This window comes from Calliphora vicina, chromosome 5, assembly GCF_958450345.1.
Source record: "Calliphora vicina chromosome 5, idCalVici1.1, whole genome shotgun sequence".
Lineage (NCBI taxonomy): Eukaryota > Metazoa > Arthropoda > Insecta > Diptera > Calliphoridae > Calliphora > Calliphora vicina.
In genome coordinates, this window is record NC_088784.1 from 108,006,121 (window position 1) to 108,023,868 (window position 17,748).

General features: G+C 38.2%; 1 protein-coding gene across 1 annotated transcript; it reads left to right on the top strand.

Annotated features, from left to right (window-relative positions):
* Window positions 1–1,006: 1,006 nt before the first annotated feature.
* Sdb (SAXO downstream of blistered) lies at window positions 1,007–17,748 on the top strand. Its single transcript, XM_065514276.1, is given in 6 exon segments — window positions 1,007–3,699; window positions 5,560–5,826; window positions 5,892–5,965; window positions 6,037–6,107; window positions 6,173–17,466; window positions 17,468–17,748. Coding segments are annotated over 6 exon segments (13,422 nt in total). The 5' UTR covers window positions 1,007–2,013; the 3' UTR covers window positions 17,498–17,748.

Below are 17,748 nucleotides of genomic sequence, written 5' to 3' on the forward strand. Positions count from 1 at the left end.
TTTTTTCATTTTTTGGAAATTTTTTTTTTTTCGAATTGTCATTTTAATTTTTTTTTTTAAATTTAATTTTTTTTTTTAAATTAAAATTTTTTTTTCGGGTCCATACAAATCGACCCAGCCTAATGTACATGCTTTTATTTGTTTTATTCGATTATACTACATAAAATTGTTCGAATTATTCGTTATTCGAAAATAGTCATTTCTAAGTTGTTCGAATAATTATTCGTAAGAAATTATTCGATTAATCGAACGATCATTATTCGAATGAATACCCTATTAGGTATCCATATTGTCTATATAAATGACTTAGTAATCCAAATACATATAGGTCAAAAATCGAGGTTGTCCTGATTTTTTCCTCATATCTCATCAATTTGTGGACCGATTTTGCTGATTTTAAATAGGAAACTTCTCGAAAGCATGTCTGACAGAATTATTGAATATATGGATCCCGAAGATATCTGGGGTCTTCAGAAAATTGATTTCAACAGACAGACAGACGGGCATGGCTTAATCGACTCCTCTATCTATAAGGATCCAGAATTTATATACTTTATAGGTTCGGAATATCATATTGAGGGAATTACAAACATGTATATAATAACCGTTATAGGATAAATTATTGTATGATATAAAAATCAGCTTTTTGCAGCAGTCTAATGTGCAGACAGAACATTATTTTTAAATATTACTACCAGCTATTTCAGCAAAACAAACCTAAAGCAGTTATTTATTATCTTATCAAAGAAATGTTGCTATTGTATAAAGAATTTTTTGTGCAAATATCGAATTTAAAATCTTTTTCTATTGATAAATTTTTATTTTGCTATCAATTATGTTAACAATTTAATGCAGATACCTTCATTTATTTAATTAATTCATACAATTCGATGCAAACCGATTGCCTTTATTTAAATAACGCCAAATGTAGAAAGTTTTAAAGAGTTTGTGTGTTTGTAGGAGCACAACCGAAACCCACTTGTATGTTTATTGTTAAAAAAAAGAAAAAAAAATAAAAAATAAAAAAACAAAACAAAAAATTAAGAGCAGTCGTCGCTGCCTTAAAAAACTATCGACAGCAGCCAGGTTGTATAGAGCTCCAGTCACAGCAAATGATCAGTTCATATTTAGTGCTGGTTCGCGACGGTCGACTTTTCCGAAAATAAAAAGCAAAAAATATAAAATAAAAATAATCTTCTAATTACTAAAAAATACATAAAAGAAATACAAAATTATAATAAAAGTAATAAAATAAAAATAATTAAAATACAGCAAACATAATAATAAAAAAAAAAAAAATAAGAGAATAGAGAGAATAATCTAAACGAAACGAAAAAATTTTAGTTTAAATTTGTGTGTTAAAGCTTTTGTGGTGTTGTTAGCTTTGTTAACTTGAAACAGAAACAAAATAAATATAAAAAAATATACATTTAGTGTTGTCATTTGTATGTACCTTGATTATTAGCTAAGAGTAAGGCGCTACAGCTAGAGTGTTTTTCATTCTGTTAGATATTTTTTTGCTAGTAAAATAAATAAAAAAAAATAGTACCTATTTCTTGTTGTATTTGACTACACACAAAACAAAAAAAAAACAACGTACTCTCATACTTATGTATCTGAGTCCATTAACTAACTAAAGTGCCAGTGAATAATATTTTAAAAATAAAGCATTTCGTTATTTTATTTTCTGTGTTTTTTATTTTTATTTTTCGTGACAACTAATCAATAAAAAGAAATTATAGTTAAGAAATCAAAGAAGCAAAAAAAAAACACGCATACGAATATTGTTAACAGAATAAAACATACAACGAAAAGCCGAAAAAGAGAAAAAATAAAATAATAAGAAAAAAAAAGAAGAATTGGATTCGAAAGTTTATAAAAATTTATTTTGTTTAAATTTATACCAAACGTTTGAAAGTGTAACGGAAATTTTGAAAACGAATTTAAAACAATTGACATTTATTTTTTCACGTGGCAACGCAACATAAAGTGTTTTAAAAGTTACAAGTCAAAATGGTCTCAAGAAATGCCAAAAAGAAACAACAGCAGCAGCAGCAACAAAATGTTGGCACAACATCCTCCACATCTAACAACGCCTCATCATCATCAACCACCTCCTCCTCTACAAAGGCTGTGAAAAAACTGGATGCTGATTTAGCAGATGCCACGCAAGCGCAAGGCCTTACCAGTACCAGTACCTCAGGAGAATTTCATATGGCTAAACACTTCAAAGCCTCCACGTCTTCGTCGTCAAAGTCAGCGGTCAGCGAAACCAGCGTCACCGAAATTCAATCGAATAACGAATCATCATTGTCATCGTCATCATCTAAATTTAGCTCAAAATCTCAGCATCACCAAGCGATGACGGATGGCTACTCCTCCATGGGAAAGGTCATCTCGTCCATTGATTTAGTCAGCGAGTCCGCCATCAAGGAACCGGTATTTTCGGTACCCATTGATGTGGTAGAAATAACTACTAGTGGCAGTACGGGCAGCATGAAAAAGGTCTTCTCCTCCTCCATTACTTCATCGTCTCAGTCGACATCACAGTCCATGTCATCGCAGAATATGGCTTCCATAACATCGTCGTCGGCTAAAGCTAAAGCAATTACCGATGGCAGTGCTGGCTATATAGTGGATGTGGAATTTAAGCCAGAAACTGTGATAATAAAAGACGAATCGATGGCTACTAAGAAAGCATTTCAAACGCTGGCCAAATCTACAAACGGTGCTACTGAAATGACATCATCGTCAACCATGTCAAGCCAGTTTTTAGCAGCAGAATCTGTTAATGGCACTACGACTAGAGCTGAGCAGCAGAGCAACACCAACACTGAAAAACAACATTATTCATATCCAGCAACAACCAATAAAAACATTACTGGTGGTGGCTCAGACAATAATAATCTTCTACCTGCCGATACTTATGAGGTATTAATGCCGCCAACTCCAACCCCCTCTACGTCATCTATGACGTCGAACCAACAAAACACACTCAAGTCTTCCAAACACAATTTTGATGACTTCACTGCCATCGACAATAATACGTCACTAACCAGTATTGAACAAAATAAAGCTTCCTCCACCAACATCAATGTGCAAAACACCTCCAACACCAGCACTAGCAACATCATCTCCTCTTCATCCACCACTAAAGCGTTACGTGATACCAACACCTCCATTAGCAATAGTGTGAATAAGAAATCATTGAGCTCCAAACAGGTCTCCGAACAAGAGAGTCTAACTCAAGAGCATTTATCGAAGCAGAGCAAGTCGGTGTCGAAGAAAGAGATTTACGATGTCAAAACCAAGACCTGGAGAGAATTTAAAGAAGCCACCAACGACACCAAACAGCCCACCTATGAGCGTTTCGTTAGCCAGGGTTCGGATGGTACTTGCAAAGTTACGTACAAAAAGAAAATCTATGATCGTCGCAACAACAAGTGGCGTATCGTTGAAGAGAAGACTGTGAATAATGCTCATGAAAAAGTATTCCCCGAAATAGTCGATGATGTCATTAACACAACCACCACCACATACACAACCAAAATATACGATACGAAGCTTGGACAGTGGAAGGTTGTTGATGAGAAATCGTTTGTTGATTCTAAAGCGTTTGTGCCACAAGATATTGCTCGTGAAATTGAGAAAGACAATACTGATGTTGCCAACATCACAACAACAACTGAGATCACCAAGGTAAGAGAACAGAGAACTTGTGATTTGAAAGAGCGCTGTGAAATAATTAGTTGATGTTCTCATAATTAGCGTAGAATTTTAATTGTAAGAGAAAACATCACTTATTTGTTTATGTGTGCTTGCAAATTTAGTGAATAGCACTGTAAATATTAGAGGTATTCTCGTCAGAAAAATCAAAACAGCAAAAGAAAATTATGCTTACTATTAATTTGTGCATTAAGTTGGTGAAAATATTCAATAATTTAACTTACATCCCTGAAGGAAACCTGGGGACAAGTGTCTCCAAGTCACCAATTTTTTGGCAACATTGTCAATGAATTGTCTTCATTTTTATATTTGTCTTTGATGAGAAAAAACTGTATATTTTTTTAATTTTTTAATACAACGTCGATTGTTAACAAAATATTCTGTTTCATTATCGACATTTACTTCAGAAAAGTACCAAAAGTGTAGACTAGAACTACTAAAATGTATTAGTGAGTCTCAGGTTCCAATGTCTACATATGGTCCCAAACTAAGTACCTAGTCAATAGTACTATCGTCAGTAGCAGACTTCCTGTCATTTCCAGCAGGTCATGTTTTCATAAAGATAGAAAAAAGAATCAAAATAAATAGTATGATTTGATTTCATCCATTTTCGAAATCAATATAAATGTTATATCTTGACCATTCTGTTAATGAATTCATTACGAATTAATTCATAGTCTTAATACCTTTGTACTTCAAATGTATGGAATTCATTCTTATAAGAATTAATACCTTATTGAATAATTTAAAAAAAATTTTTAAATTCAATTCCATTACAGAATAGCTTTAAAAATGTATTGAATGATTAAATTTTTCTTCAATTAAAATCTATTAAAAAAGGCTTAAGTCGATTTTTTACAATTCATTTTGTTATTCATTACAAGCAAAAATTTTTCAAAATCATACTTTTTTTCAAACTCAATTTTCTCAAATCTCAAAATTAGTTCAGCTATCCCACTACTAGTGAATCATTAGGGACCCCTTCAACTACCAAACCTATATAGTGTGTTCCGTGAACCATTCCAAAAATGGTAATTTTTACCAATGATCCTCTAAAGTTTTTTTTCAAAATCAATTTTCTCAAATTCTAAAGTTAGTTCAGCCATCCCACTATCCTATCCTAGTTCAGCTATCCCAGAACATCATTAGGGACCCCTTGGACTACCAAATCTATATAGTGTGTTTCGTGTATCATTCCAAAAGTGGCCATTTTAACCAATGATCCTCTAAAGAATTTGTTTTCGAAAAGACATCCAAATTTATAAATTCTATAAATATGTTAGTTATTTCATTATTATAGACCTCAATATAGTTTTGGTCATCGACGTGGTTCCATTCTCCTGTATTAACCGAATTAATAATTTGTATATTGTAGCCAACGCTGTCTCAACAATGACCTAGAGGCGCTGAGACCATATTAATGAAAATTGTAATTTTTTGAATTAATGAATAATGAATAACAATAAACAAAAAAAAACCTTCTAAATATACTACCTCTTAAATAATACACGATATCAGTCTTTACCAATATGTACCTAAAACATATTAAATTCGGAAATTTATGAAATTAAATCTGGACTTGTCGAACATTGATTTTCACGTGGATATACTTGCATCATATAATGTAATTAAAAGTTATAAGTGCAACATAATCCAGGAGTTGGGATTATAAAGAATAGCTCAAAAAGGATCAATGATTTGATTTGTGTACAATTTTATTATTAAGCTGACGTGAATACCTTTAATAATTTGTTGCTGGTTTGCACAAGACAACAAATTAATTAGCAACTTGAACAATGATTAAATTATATTTGAATATTTCTTTTTGTGTAGATCTACGATGCTAGTATTAATGACTGGCGTGTTCTAGACGAGAAAACACGCACCGATGTCATTGAAAAGATTGTAGAAGCTCCGAAGAAAACCGTTTACATTGATGAGTATACTGAAATTGAAAAGAATTCAAAAATATCGGAAGATAATGAAAATATTGAATACAATTTAAACAAGACTTCAAAACGCAAAGATGTAACCGAAAATATTTACGACGAAATAAATGAAACACAAATAAATCGTAAGAAATTAACCGATTCACGAAAGGTAAGTTTTTCATAATAACAAATAATTCTAATATTTTACCAACATTCTCAATTTTTGTCGCATAGGATGGAGTCGATAAAAGAACAACTCAAAGATCTACTCACACTGAGATGTGTATATGTGAAATTTGTACTTGCGGGTAAGATTGCAATGCAAAATTTTACAAAATTATTTATTTTTGTTTTAACCAACTACCATTTACATTTGCAGACGTCATCATTGTACAACTAGCGATACAGCTTCTAAAACCTTGAATCAAGAGACTCTTATAGAATCTACAGGTATTATGACTAAATTTATTTCACTTTAGTTTTTCTATAATTTGTCTTTGTGATATTTGCTTTAGATATGGTTGACAATGTTGAAACAACGAGAGTACGCACTAACACGTGGTCGAAATCAGATTTCGAAGACAATGAATCTCTAACCACAACTAGAAAAGGTGACAAATACATTCCTAAACCACTACCAAGACATTTAGATAGTACTAAAGAAGTAACAGAAAATGAAGAATACGAATACATTGTAAGAACTCAGCCAGTGCGACCCCATGACAATTTGAAGCCAGAAGGTGAATTTTACGCTCCAGATAAACCTAAATATACGCCAGGCGAAAGACCAACTCAGGTTCGCCATGGAGACAATTTAAAACCAGAGGGTGAATTTTATGCTCCCGAAAAACCTGGCTACCGACCATCAGAACGTCCTCAACAAAAACGGCCCGAAGATAATCTCAAGCCTGAAGGTGAATTTTATGCTCCTGAAGTTATTATTCGCAAGGATAATCTTCGTACAGAAGGAGAAATGACTTTTACTGAAAAGGAAGAGTACAAATATGTACAAAGACAGCAAGCAGTTGTTAGGGGTGACAATCTCAAACCTGAAGGAGACTTTTATACACCTGAGAAACCTCAATATAAACCTGGAGAAAGACCCTCCCAAGTACGTCATGAAGATAATTTAAAACCAGAAGGTGAATTTTACACTCCAGAAAAACCAGGCTTCAGACCTGCTGAAAGACCGCAACAAAAACGTCCCGAGGATAACTTAAAACCAGAAGGTGACTTTTATAAACCTGAAAAACTGTCATATAAACCAGGTGAAAGACCTACTCAAGTTCGGCCAGAAGATAATCTGAGACCAGAAGGTGAATTTTACACTCCTGAAAAGCCTGGTTTTAGGCCTGCTGAAAGACCCCAACAAAAACGTCCTGAGGATAATTTAAAGCCAGAGGGTGATTTTTACGCTCCAGATAAAACCTCATACAAACCTGGTGAAAGACCCACTCAAATTCGCCATCAAGATAACTTAAGACCAGAGGGTGAATTCTATACTCCAGAAAAGCCCGGTTTTAAGCCTGCAGAAAGGCCACAACAAAAACGTCCAGAAGATAATTTAAAACCAGAAGGCGACTTTTATGCACCTGAAAAACCATCGTATAAACCAGGTGAAAGACCTAGCCAAGTTCGGCCAGAGGATAATCTAAGACCAGAAGGCGACTTTTACACCCCAGAGAAAACAGGTTTTAGGCCAGCTGAAAGACCGCAACAAAAGCGTCCTGAGGATAATTTAAAGCCTGAGGGAGATTTTTACGCTCCGGATAAACCTTCATATAAACCTGGTGAAAGACCCAGCCAAGTACGCCATGAAGATAACTTAAGACCAGAGGGTGAATTCTATACTCCCGAAAAACCTGGCTTCAGACCAGCTGAAAGACCTCAACAAAAACGACCTGAGGATAACCTTAAACCAGAAGGAGATTTTTATGCTCCAGATAAGCCAAAATATAAACCTGGGGAAAGACCGTCTCAAGTTCGTCCTGAAGATAATTTAAGACCAGAAGGTGAATTTTACACCCCAGAAAAACCTGGTTTTAGGCCTGCAGAAAGACCGCAACAAAAACGTCCTGAAGACAATCTTAAACCAGAAGGCGATTTTTATGCTCCAGATAAGCCAAAATACAAACCTGGTGAAAGACCCTCACAAGTACGGCATGAAGATAATTTAAGGCCAGAAGGTGAATTTTACACTCCTGAAAAACCTGGTTTTAGACCTGCTGAAAGACCACAACAAAAACGTCCAGAGGACAACCTTAAGCCAGAAGGTGAATTTTACACCCCAGATAAACCTGGTTTTAGGCCGGCAGAAAGACCACAACAAAAACGCCCTGAAGATAATTTAAAACCTGAAGGCGATTTTTATGCACCTGATAAACCACAATATAAACCAGGTGAGAGACCCACTCAAGTTCGTCCCGAGGACAATCTCCGGCCAGAAGGAGAATTTTATACCCCAGAAAAACCTGGGTTCAGGCCAGCAGAAAGACCACAACAAAAACGTCCTGAAGACAATCTTAAACCAGAAGGTGATTTTTATGCTCCAGATAAGCCAAAATACAAACCTGGTGAAAGACCTACTCAAGTTCGCCATGAGGACAATTTAAGGCCTGAAGGTGAATTCTATACTCCTGAGAAACCCGGATTCAAACCAGCTGAAAGACCACAACAAAAACGTCCTGAGGACAACCTCAAACCAGAAGGTGAATTTTATGCTCCAGATAAGCCAAAATACGAATCTGGTGAACGGCCTTCTCAGGTTCGCCCTGAAGATAACTTAAGACCTGAAGGTGAATTTTATACCCCAGAAAAACCTGGGTTCAGGCCAGCAGAAAGACCCCAACAAAAACGTCCAGTGGATAACCTTAAACCAGAAGGTGAATTTTACACGCCTGATAAACCTGGTTTTAGGCCTGCTGAAAGACCACAACAAAAACGCCCTGAAGATAATTTAAAACCTGAAGGCGATTTTTATGCCCCTGATAAACCACACTATAAACCTGGTGAGAGACCTACTCAAGTTCGTCCCGAGGATAATCTACGGCCAGAAGGTGAATTCTATACCCCTGAAAAGTCTGCATTCAGACCAGCAGAAAGAACTGAACAAGTTATCCGAAAAGATAATCTTCGTACTGAAGGTGAAATGTTTTTCACAGAAAAAGAAGAATACCATTATGTTAGCAGGCCTACCCAGATACGTCATGATGATAACTTAAAACCTGAGGGAGAGTTCTATGTCCCAGAAAAGCCTGGTTACAGACCCGCAGAGCGTCCTACACAAAAGAAACCTGAAGATAATCTAAGACCCGAGGGTGAATTCTATACTCCAGACAAGCCTGGATTTAAACCGGCAGAGCGACCAATTCAGAAAAAACCGCAAGATAATTTGAGGCCTGAAGGAGATTTTACTGTTCCAGATAAACCTACCTTTACTCCAGCCGAAAAAACCGAGCGTATTGTTAGAAAAGATAACCTACGTAGTGAGGGTGAAATGACGTTCACAGAGAAAGATGAATACCAATACATTGTGCGTCCAGAACTTGTAAAACAAAAGGATAATTTAAAACCAGAAGGAGATTTCTTTACCCCAGAGAAGCCGAAATATATTTCTGGGGAACGGCCTCAGCAAATCCGCCCAGAAGATAATTTGAAACCTGAGGGTGAATTTTACACTCCAGAAAAGACTGGATACAGACCAGCTGAAAGACCCGTTCAAAAGAAGCCGGAAGATAATCTTAGGCCTGAGGGCGAATTTACAGTTCCCGATAAGCCAATATTCAAACCTGCTGAACGAAATGAACGTATAATTAGAACTGACAATTTGCGCTCGGAAGGTGAGATGACATTTGTGGAAAAACAAGAGTATACGTATGTCAAGAGGCCAGAACCCGTAAAGAAACAAGATAATTTGAAGCCAGAAGGCGAGTTTTATACTCCCGAAAAAATAGAATTCATCCCTGGGGAAAGACCATCACAGGTCCGACCAGAGGATAATTTGAAGCCTGAAGGCAAATTCTACACACCGGAAAAGACTGGCTATAAACCAGCTGAAAGACCTATTCAAAAACGTCCTGAAGATAATTTAAAACCAGAGGGAGATTTCTATACTCCTGAAAAACAAGGATATAGACCTGCTGAAAGACCACAGCAAAAAAGACCAGAAGACAATCTAAAACCAGAAGGTGATTTTTACACTCCGGATAAACCAGGTTATCGTCCAGCTGAAAGACCAGAGCAAAAGAGACCTGAAGATAATCTTAAACCCGAAGGAGATTTCTACGCTCCCGAAAAAATTAAGTATATGCCTGGTGAAAGGCCTAGCCAAGTTCGTCCCGAAGACAATTTAAGACCTGAAGGTGAGTTTTATACTCCAGATAAACCCAAGTTCACAGCCGCTGAAAGACCGGTTCAGAAGAAGCCACAAGATAATTTGAAATCAGAGGGTGAATTTACTGTACCTGATAAGCCAACTTATAAACCTGCAGAAAAGACCGAACGGGTAATAAGAAGAGACAATCTTCGCACGGAAGGAGAAATGACTTTTGTAGAAAAAGAAGAATATCAATACGTAAAGAGGCCAGAACTTGTAAAGCAATTGGATAACCTAAAGCCAGAAGGTGAATTTTATACCCCAGAGAAATTAAAATTCATTCCAGGTGAAAGACCATCTCAAGTTCGACCCGAAGATAATCTCAAACCTGAAGGTGAATTCTATACTCCAGAAAAAACTGGTTTTAAACCCGCTGAAAGGCCAGTTCAAAAACGTCCAGAGGACAATCTTAAACCGGAGGGTGATTTCTATACACCGGAGAAACATGGATTTGTTCCAGCAGAGAGGCCAATACAGAAAAAACCAAAGGATAACCTTAAACCTGAGGGCGATTTCACAGTTCCAGACAAACCTGAATTCAAACCAGCTGAGCGAAATGAGCGCATTATTCGAAAGGATAATCTTCGCACAGAGGGCGAAATGACATTTGTAGAAAAGGAAGAATATCAGTATGTTGTGAGACCTGAACCTGTGAGACGATTAGATAATCTTAAACCTGAAGGGGAATTTTATGCTCCTGAAAAGCAAAAATACATGCCAGGTGAAAGACCAACACAAGTGCGACCGGAAGATAATCTCAAGCCAGAAGGAGACTTTTACACGCCTGAGAAAACTGGATTCCGTCCGGCAGAAAGGCCTGTTCAGAAGAAGCCAGAAGACAATTTGAAACCCGAAGGTGATTTCTATGCACCAGATAAACCCAAATACGTTTCTGGTGAGAGACCTTCTCAAGTTCGTCCGGAAGACAATCTTAAGCCAGAAGGGGACTTCTATACTCCTGAGAAGCAGGGATTCCGTCCGGCTGAGAGACCTGTTCAAAAGAAACCTGAAGATAATCTTAAGCCTGAAGGAGAATTCTACACACCTGAGAAGCCCGGCTTCCGTCCAGCTGAAAGGCCCGTTCAAAAGAAACCGGAAGATAATCTTAAGCCAGAAGGAGACTTCTATGCCCCAGATAAACCCAAATACGTTTCTGGTGAGAGACCTTCTCAAGTTCGTCCGGAAGACAATCTTAAGCCTGAAGGGGACTTCTATACTCCTGAGAAGCAGGGATTCCGTCCGGCTGAAAGACCTGTGCAAAAGAAACCTGAGGATAATCTTAAGCCAGAAGGAGACTTCTATACACCAGATAAACCCAAATACGTTTCCGGTGAAAGACCTTCTCAAGTTCGTCCGGAAGATAATCTGAAACCTGAGGGAGACTTTTACACTCCTGAGAAGCCGGGATTCCGTCCGGCTGAGAGACCTGTTCAAAAGAAACCTGAAGATAATTTAAAACCAGAAGGAGACTTTTATGCACCAGATAAACCCAAATACGTCTCCGGAGAAAGGCCATCTCAAGTTCGTCCGGAAGATAATCTTAAACCTGAAGGAGACTTCTATACTCCTGAGAAGCAAGGTTTCCGTCCGGCAGAAAGACCTGTGCAAAAGAAACCAGAAGACAATCTCAAGCCTGAAGGTGATTTCTATACTCCTGAGAAGCCCGGCTTCCGTCCAGCTGAAAGGCCTGTTCAAAAGAAACCTGAAGATAATCTTAAACCAGAAGGAGACTTTTATGCACCAGATAAACCCAAATACGTTTCCGGTGAAAGACCTTCTCAAGTTCGTCCGGAAGATAATCTTAAACCTGAAGGAGACTTCTATACTCCTGAGAAGCAGGGATTCCGTCCGGCTGAAAGACCTGTGCAAAAGAAACCTGAGGATAATCTTAAACCAGAAGGAGACTTCTATGCGCCAGATAAACCCAAATACGTTTCCGGTGAAAGACCTTCTCAAGTTCGTCCAGAAGATAATCTTAAACCTGAAGGAGACTTCTATACACCTGAGAAGCAAGGTTTCCGTCCGGCAGAAAGACCTGTGCAAAAGAAACCAGAAGATAACCTCAAGCCTGAAGGAGATTTCTATACACCAGATAAACCTAAATACGTTTCCGGTGAAAGGCCTTCGCAAGTTCGTCCGGAAGATAATCTCAAGCCTGAAGGAGACTTTTACACACCTGAGAAGCCCGGCTTCCGCCCAGCTGAAAGGCCTGTTCAAAAGAAACCAGTGGATAACCTCAAACCAGAGGGAGACTTCTATACTCCTGAGAAACCCGGATTCCGTCCAGCAGAAAGACCAGTGCAAAAGAAACCAGAAGATAATCTCAAACCTGAGGGAGACTTCTATACTCCTGAGAAGACCGGGTTCCGTCCAGCAGAAAGGCCAGTACAGAAGAAACCAGAGGATAATCTCAAACCTGAGGGAGACTTCTATACACCTGAAAAGCAAGGTTTCCGACCTGCAGAGAGACCTGTTCAAAAGAAGCCAGAAGACAATTTGAAACCTGAGGGTGATTTTTATACACCAGATAAGCCTAAATTCGTTCAAGGTGAAAGACCATCTCAAATTCGACCTGAAGATAACTTACGACCAGAAGGTGATTTTACCGTACCTGATAAACCAAGTTATAGACCGGCAGAAAAAACAGAACGTATAGTAAGAAAAGACAACCTGCGAACTGAGGGTGAAATGACATTTGTAGAAAGAGAAGAGTATCAGTATGTTAAAAGGCCTGAGCCCGTTAAGCATTTGGATAATTTGAAACCTGAAGGGGAATTCTATACCCCTGAAAAACCAAAGTTTGTAACTGGTGAAAGACCTACACAAGTTCGTCCTGAAGACAACCTGAAACCAGAAGGCGATTTTACAGTTCCAGAAAAAAAAACATACAAGCCTGCTGAAAAAATTGAGCGTATAATAAGAAAAGACAATCTGCGTACTGAAGGAGAAATGACATTTGTCGAAAAACAAGATTATCAGTATGTTGTCAGACCTGCTCCAGTCCGTCCTGAAGATAATTTAAGGCCTGAAGGTGATTTCTACACGCCCGAAAAAACTGGCTTCCGGCCAGCTGAAAGACCAGTTCAAAAGAAACCAGAAGATAATCTCAAACCAGAAGGTGACTTTTATACCCCTGAGAAGCCAGGATTCCGACCTGCAGAAAGACCTGTGCAAAAGAAACCAGAAGATAATCTTAAGCCTGAGGGTGATTTCTACGCACCAGATAAACCCAAATTTGTCCCAGGTCAAAGACCATCTCAAGTTCGTCCTGAAGATAATCTTAAACCTGAAGGAGACTTCTATACACCTGAGAAACAAGGATTCCGTCCGGCAGAAAGACCAGTCCAAAAGAAACCGGAAGATAATTTAAAACCTGAGGGAGATTTCTATACTCCTGAGAAGCCTGGTTTCCGTCCAGCAGAAAGGCCAGTTCAAAAGAAGCCTGAAGATAATCTCAAGCCAGAAGGTGACTTCTATACGCCAGAGAAGCCTGGCTTCCGACCAGCAGAAAGACCTGTCCAAAAGAAGCCAGAAGATAATCTTAAGCCGGAGGGAGATTTCTATGCACCAGATAAACCAAAATTCGTTTCAGGTGAACGACCTTCTCAGGTACGTCCGGAGGATAATCTTAAACCTGAAGGAGATTTCTATACTCCTGAGAAGCCTGGATTCCGACCAGCAGAAAGGCCAGTTCAAAAGAAACCAGAAGATAATCTTAGGCCAGAAGGTGATTTCTTCGCACCAGATAAACCTAAATTTGTTCCAGGTCAAAGACCTTCTCAGATTCGCCATGAAGATAATCTTAAACCTGAAGGAGACTTCTATAAACCTGAAAAAGAAGGGTTCCGCCCAGCAGAAAGACCTGTACAAAAGAAACCAGAGGATAATTTAAAACCTGAGGGTGACTTCTATGCTCCTGAAAAACCTGGTTTCCGCCCTGCTGAAAGACCCGTGCAAAAGAAGCCAGAAGATAACCTTAAACCAGAGGGTGATTTCTATACTCCAGAAAAGTCTAAATTTGTCCCAGGTGAGAGGCCAAAACAGGTGAAACACAAAGATAATCTTCATCCAGAAGGAGACTTCTATACACCTGAGAAACCTGGATTCCGCCCTGCCGAAAGACCAGTTCAAAAGAGACCTGAGGACAATCTGAAACCAGAAGGAGACTTCTATACTCCAGAAAAGACTGGTTACAAACCTGCAGAACGCCCAGTTCAGAAAAAGCCTGAAGATAACCTAAAACCAGAAGGAGACTTCTATACTCCTGAAAAGACTGGTTTTAGACCAGCCGAAAGAACAGAAAAAATTATTAGAAAGGACAATCTTCGTTCAGAAGGTGAAATGACTTTCGTTGAAAAAGAGGAGTATAAATATGTCAGGAGACCTGAGCCTGTTAGGCAAGGTGATAATCTTAAACCTGAGGGTGAATTCTACGCACCTGACAAACCAAAATTCGTTCCTGGTGAAAGACCAACTCAGGTCCGACATGAAGATAATCTAAAGCCCGAAGGTGACTTTTATTCTCCTGAAAAGACCGGTTACAAGCCTGCAGAAAAAGTGGTGCAAAAGAAACCCAAGGATAACCTTAAACCTGAAGGTGAATTTACAGTTCCTGACAAACCATCATTTAAACCTGCTGAAAAAACTGAACGGATTATTAGAAAAGATAACTTACGTGTTGAAGGGGAAATGACATTTAATGAAAAAGTCGAGTATCAATCGGTTAAAAGGCCAGAACCCATAAAAATGAAAGACAACCTTAAACCAGAAGGTGATTTCTATACACCAGAAAAACAAGGCTTTAAACCTGCCGAGAGACCAGTTCAAAAGAAACCCCAAGATAATCTGAAACCGGAAGGCGATTTCACCGTGCCGGACAAACCCACATATAAGCCAGGAGAAAAAACAACGCGTATTATAAGAAAGGACAATTTGCATACAGAAGGTGAGATGACATTTGTTGAAAAAGATGAGTATAAGTATGTTAAGAGACCAGAGCCCATCAAACAGTCCGATAATCTTAAGCCTGAAGGTGACTTTTACACACCAGAAAAAACAGGATTCAAACCGGCCGAACGACCATCTCAAAAGAAGCCTGTTGACAATCTTAAACCTGAAGGTGATTTTTATGCTCCAGGTAAACCAGGTTATAAACCAGCCGAACGCCCAGTTGCTAAGAAACCGGTAGATAATTTGAAACCTGAAGGAGATTTTGCAACTCCTGAAAAACCATCGTATAAGCCGGCCGACAAAGTTCAGCGAGTTATTCACAAAGATAATTTGCGAATGGAGGGTGAAATGACATTCGAACAACATGAAACATATCAACATGTCAAGAGACCTACTCCTATTAAACCCACTGACAATCTGAAGCCTGAGGGACAATTCGTTACACCTGAAAAGCCTTCATACAAACCCGGTGAAAGAGTAGAGCGCATAGTACACAAAGATAACCTGCGTACTGAGGGTGAAATGACATTCGAACGTAAGGATATTTACCAACATGGCAAGAGACCAACACCAATCAAACCTACTGATAATTTGAAACCCGAAGGTGAATTCGTTACACCAGAAAAATCTCCTTATAAACCCGGAGAAAGAGTAGAGCGTGTGGTGCACAAAGACAATTTGAGAACTGAAGGTCAAATGACATTCGAGCAAAAGGACTCGTATCAGTACGTTAAGCGACCAACTCCCATCAAACCCACTGATAATCTAAAACCAGAAGGAGATTTCTACCATAAAGACAAACCAATGGGTCCTAAAGATGTGGTCGATAGAGCTACTCCAAGGCGTCCAGTAGACAACTTAAAACTCGAAGGCAAAATGGATATCGTAAAGAAGAGTGATACTAAAACTACTCAGCAAACCACTGCCACAGTGCGTCAAACTAAAAACAAGTACGCACACAATAGTTCTTCTATAAGTTTAGGATCCGATAGCTCTATATTGAAGACAACAAGTCAGATGAGTTTTGCATCTGGTAAGACAGCCGTTCCTGTCACTGACTTAACAACTGAGAAACCTGCTGATGGTATGGTCATAGTCTCCACTAAAAAGGTCATCACTGTCGTTGGCGGTAAATCGAAAAAAGAACCAGAAACTCAGTACATCAGAAGGCAAGGCAAGGTGAATGTCATTGAGAATGTTGAAAAATCATCAACCACAAAGAATGTTAAAAATGTGGAAAACATTCACAAGGAAGACGTTTCCGTTACCCAAAACCGTGTAACGGCCAGAAATAGAACTATAGTTGATTCGACAGAACATAATACCAACCATATAACAAATGGCAGCACTTCTACGAGAAGCAGTATTCAAAATAATTCAACTGGAGCACAACACCAGCATACTTGCTTGGCCGGCAAACTAGCGTCTTCAAACCAACACATTCATACCGATGGTACAACCATCATCAGAAGAGCTACTTGTGTTAATCAAAGACATGGAAATACTTCCGACATGAAGAACATTATTAGTAGTGGCGGAAGCAGTGGCCATGAAACTCACATCCATAACACCGATGGCTCAACCATAATTAGAAGAGATACTTGTGTCAATCAAAGAAATGCAAATACCTCTGACATGAAGAACATTATTAGTAGTGCCGGAAGTAGTGGCCATGAAACTCACATCCATAACACCGATGGCTCAACCATAATTAGAAGAGGTACTTGTGTCAATCAAAGACAATCAAATACTTCTGACATGAATAACATTATTACTGGTAGTGGCCACGGAACTCATAGCCATGACACTGCTGCGTCAAAGATAACAAACACTATTAATGGTAGTAACGGCAACGTTACTCGCTCAAACTCAACAAACATCAGCTCAAACAGTTTAGAAAGCACAAATGCAACCTCAACATCCATGTCGACTAGCAAGCAGTTCCATCATCGTAAAACAGAATTTTCTTCAGAGTCCAATGTCGCCAATACAATACTGCAACGTAAAAACGCTACATCAGAATCCAATCAATTTGGTAGTCTTACGTCAAATGCCAAAATACAGCGTAAGAGTATAATGAACCTAAACGAACAACCTTCCAGCAATTGGTTCCCCAGCGAACGACAAAGTTACACCAGTATTCATCGTCAGAAAGAAGCAGAGTCTTCAGCCTCCAACAATATAAATGAACGGCGTAGCATAACGACAAAACACCGCGATATCAACAATCAACAGACGAACAACAGAGGATCAACGGCACACCAAACAATGTCCGTTCATACCTCCGCTCTAGATTTCCCCTCGTACAGCAGAAGCTCTGAGCGTGTCGCCTCACGTCAACGTGCCAATCAATCATCTATTTCCTTCGGAAACGAAACTTCCTCTTCGTCCAGTCTTTACAAAATGGAATACAAAACGCTTCCGGTCACAACATGTGCTGTGCATAAAACAAAACAAGGTGCATTCCAACAATCTAGGGATACTAAATGATCATAAATTTTTCAAACGCAACTAATTAAGCAATTTTGTATTTGTAATGTTGTATCTATTTTTTTTTAAAACATGCAGACATAATTGTTGTTAATGCATATTATTAATATTCCCCCCTATTTTCTTTTTACTATTATTATTTTCTTTTTTGTTAACACATTAGTACTAACATTTACACATATAATGCATAATAATATTTTTTATACATATCACAATAAACAATAAAATTGTCATTTATTATTAATAAAAGTCTCGAAATTATAAATAAAAAAAAAA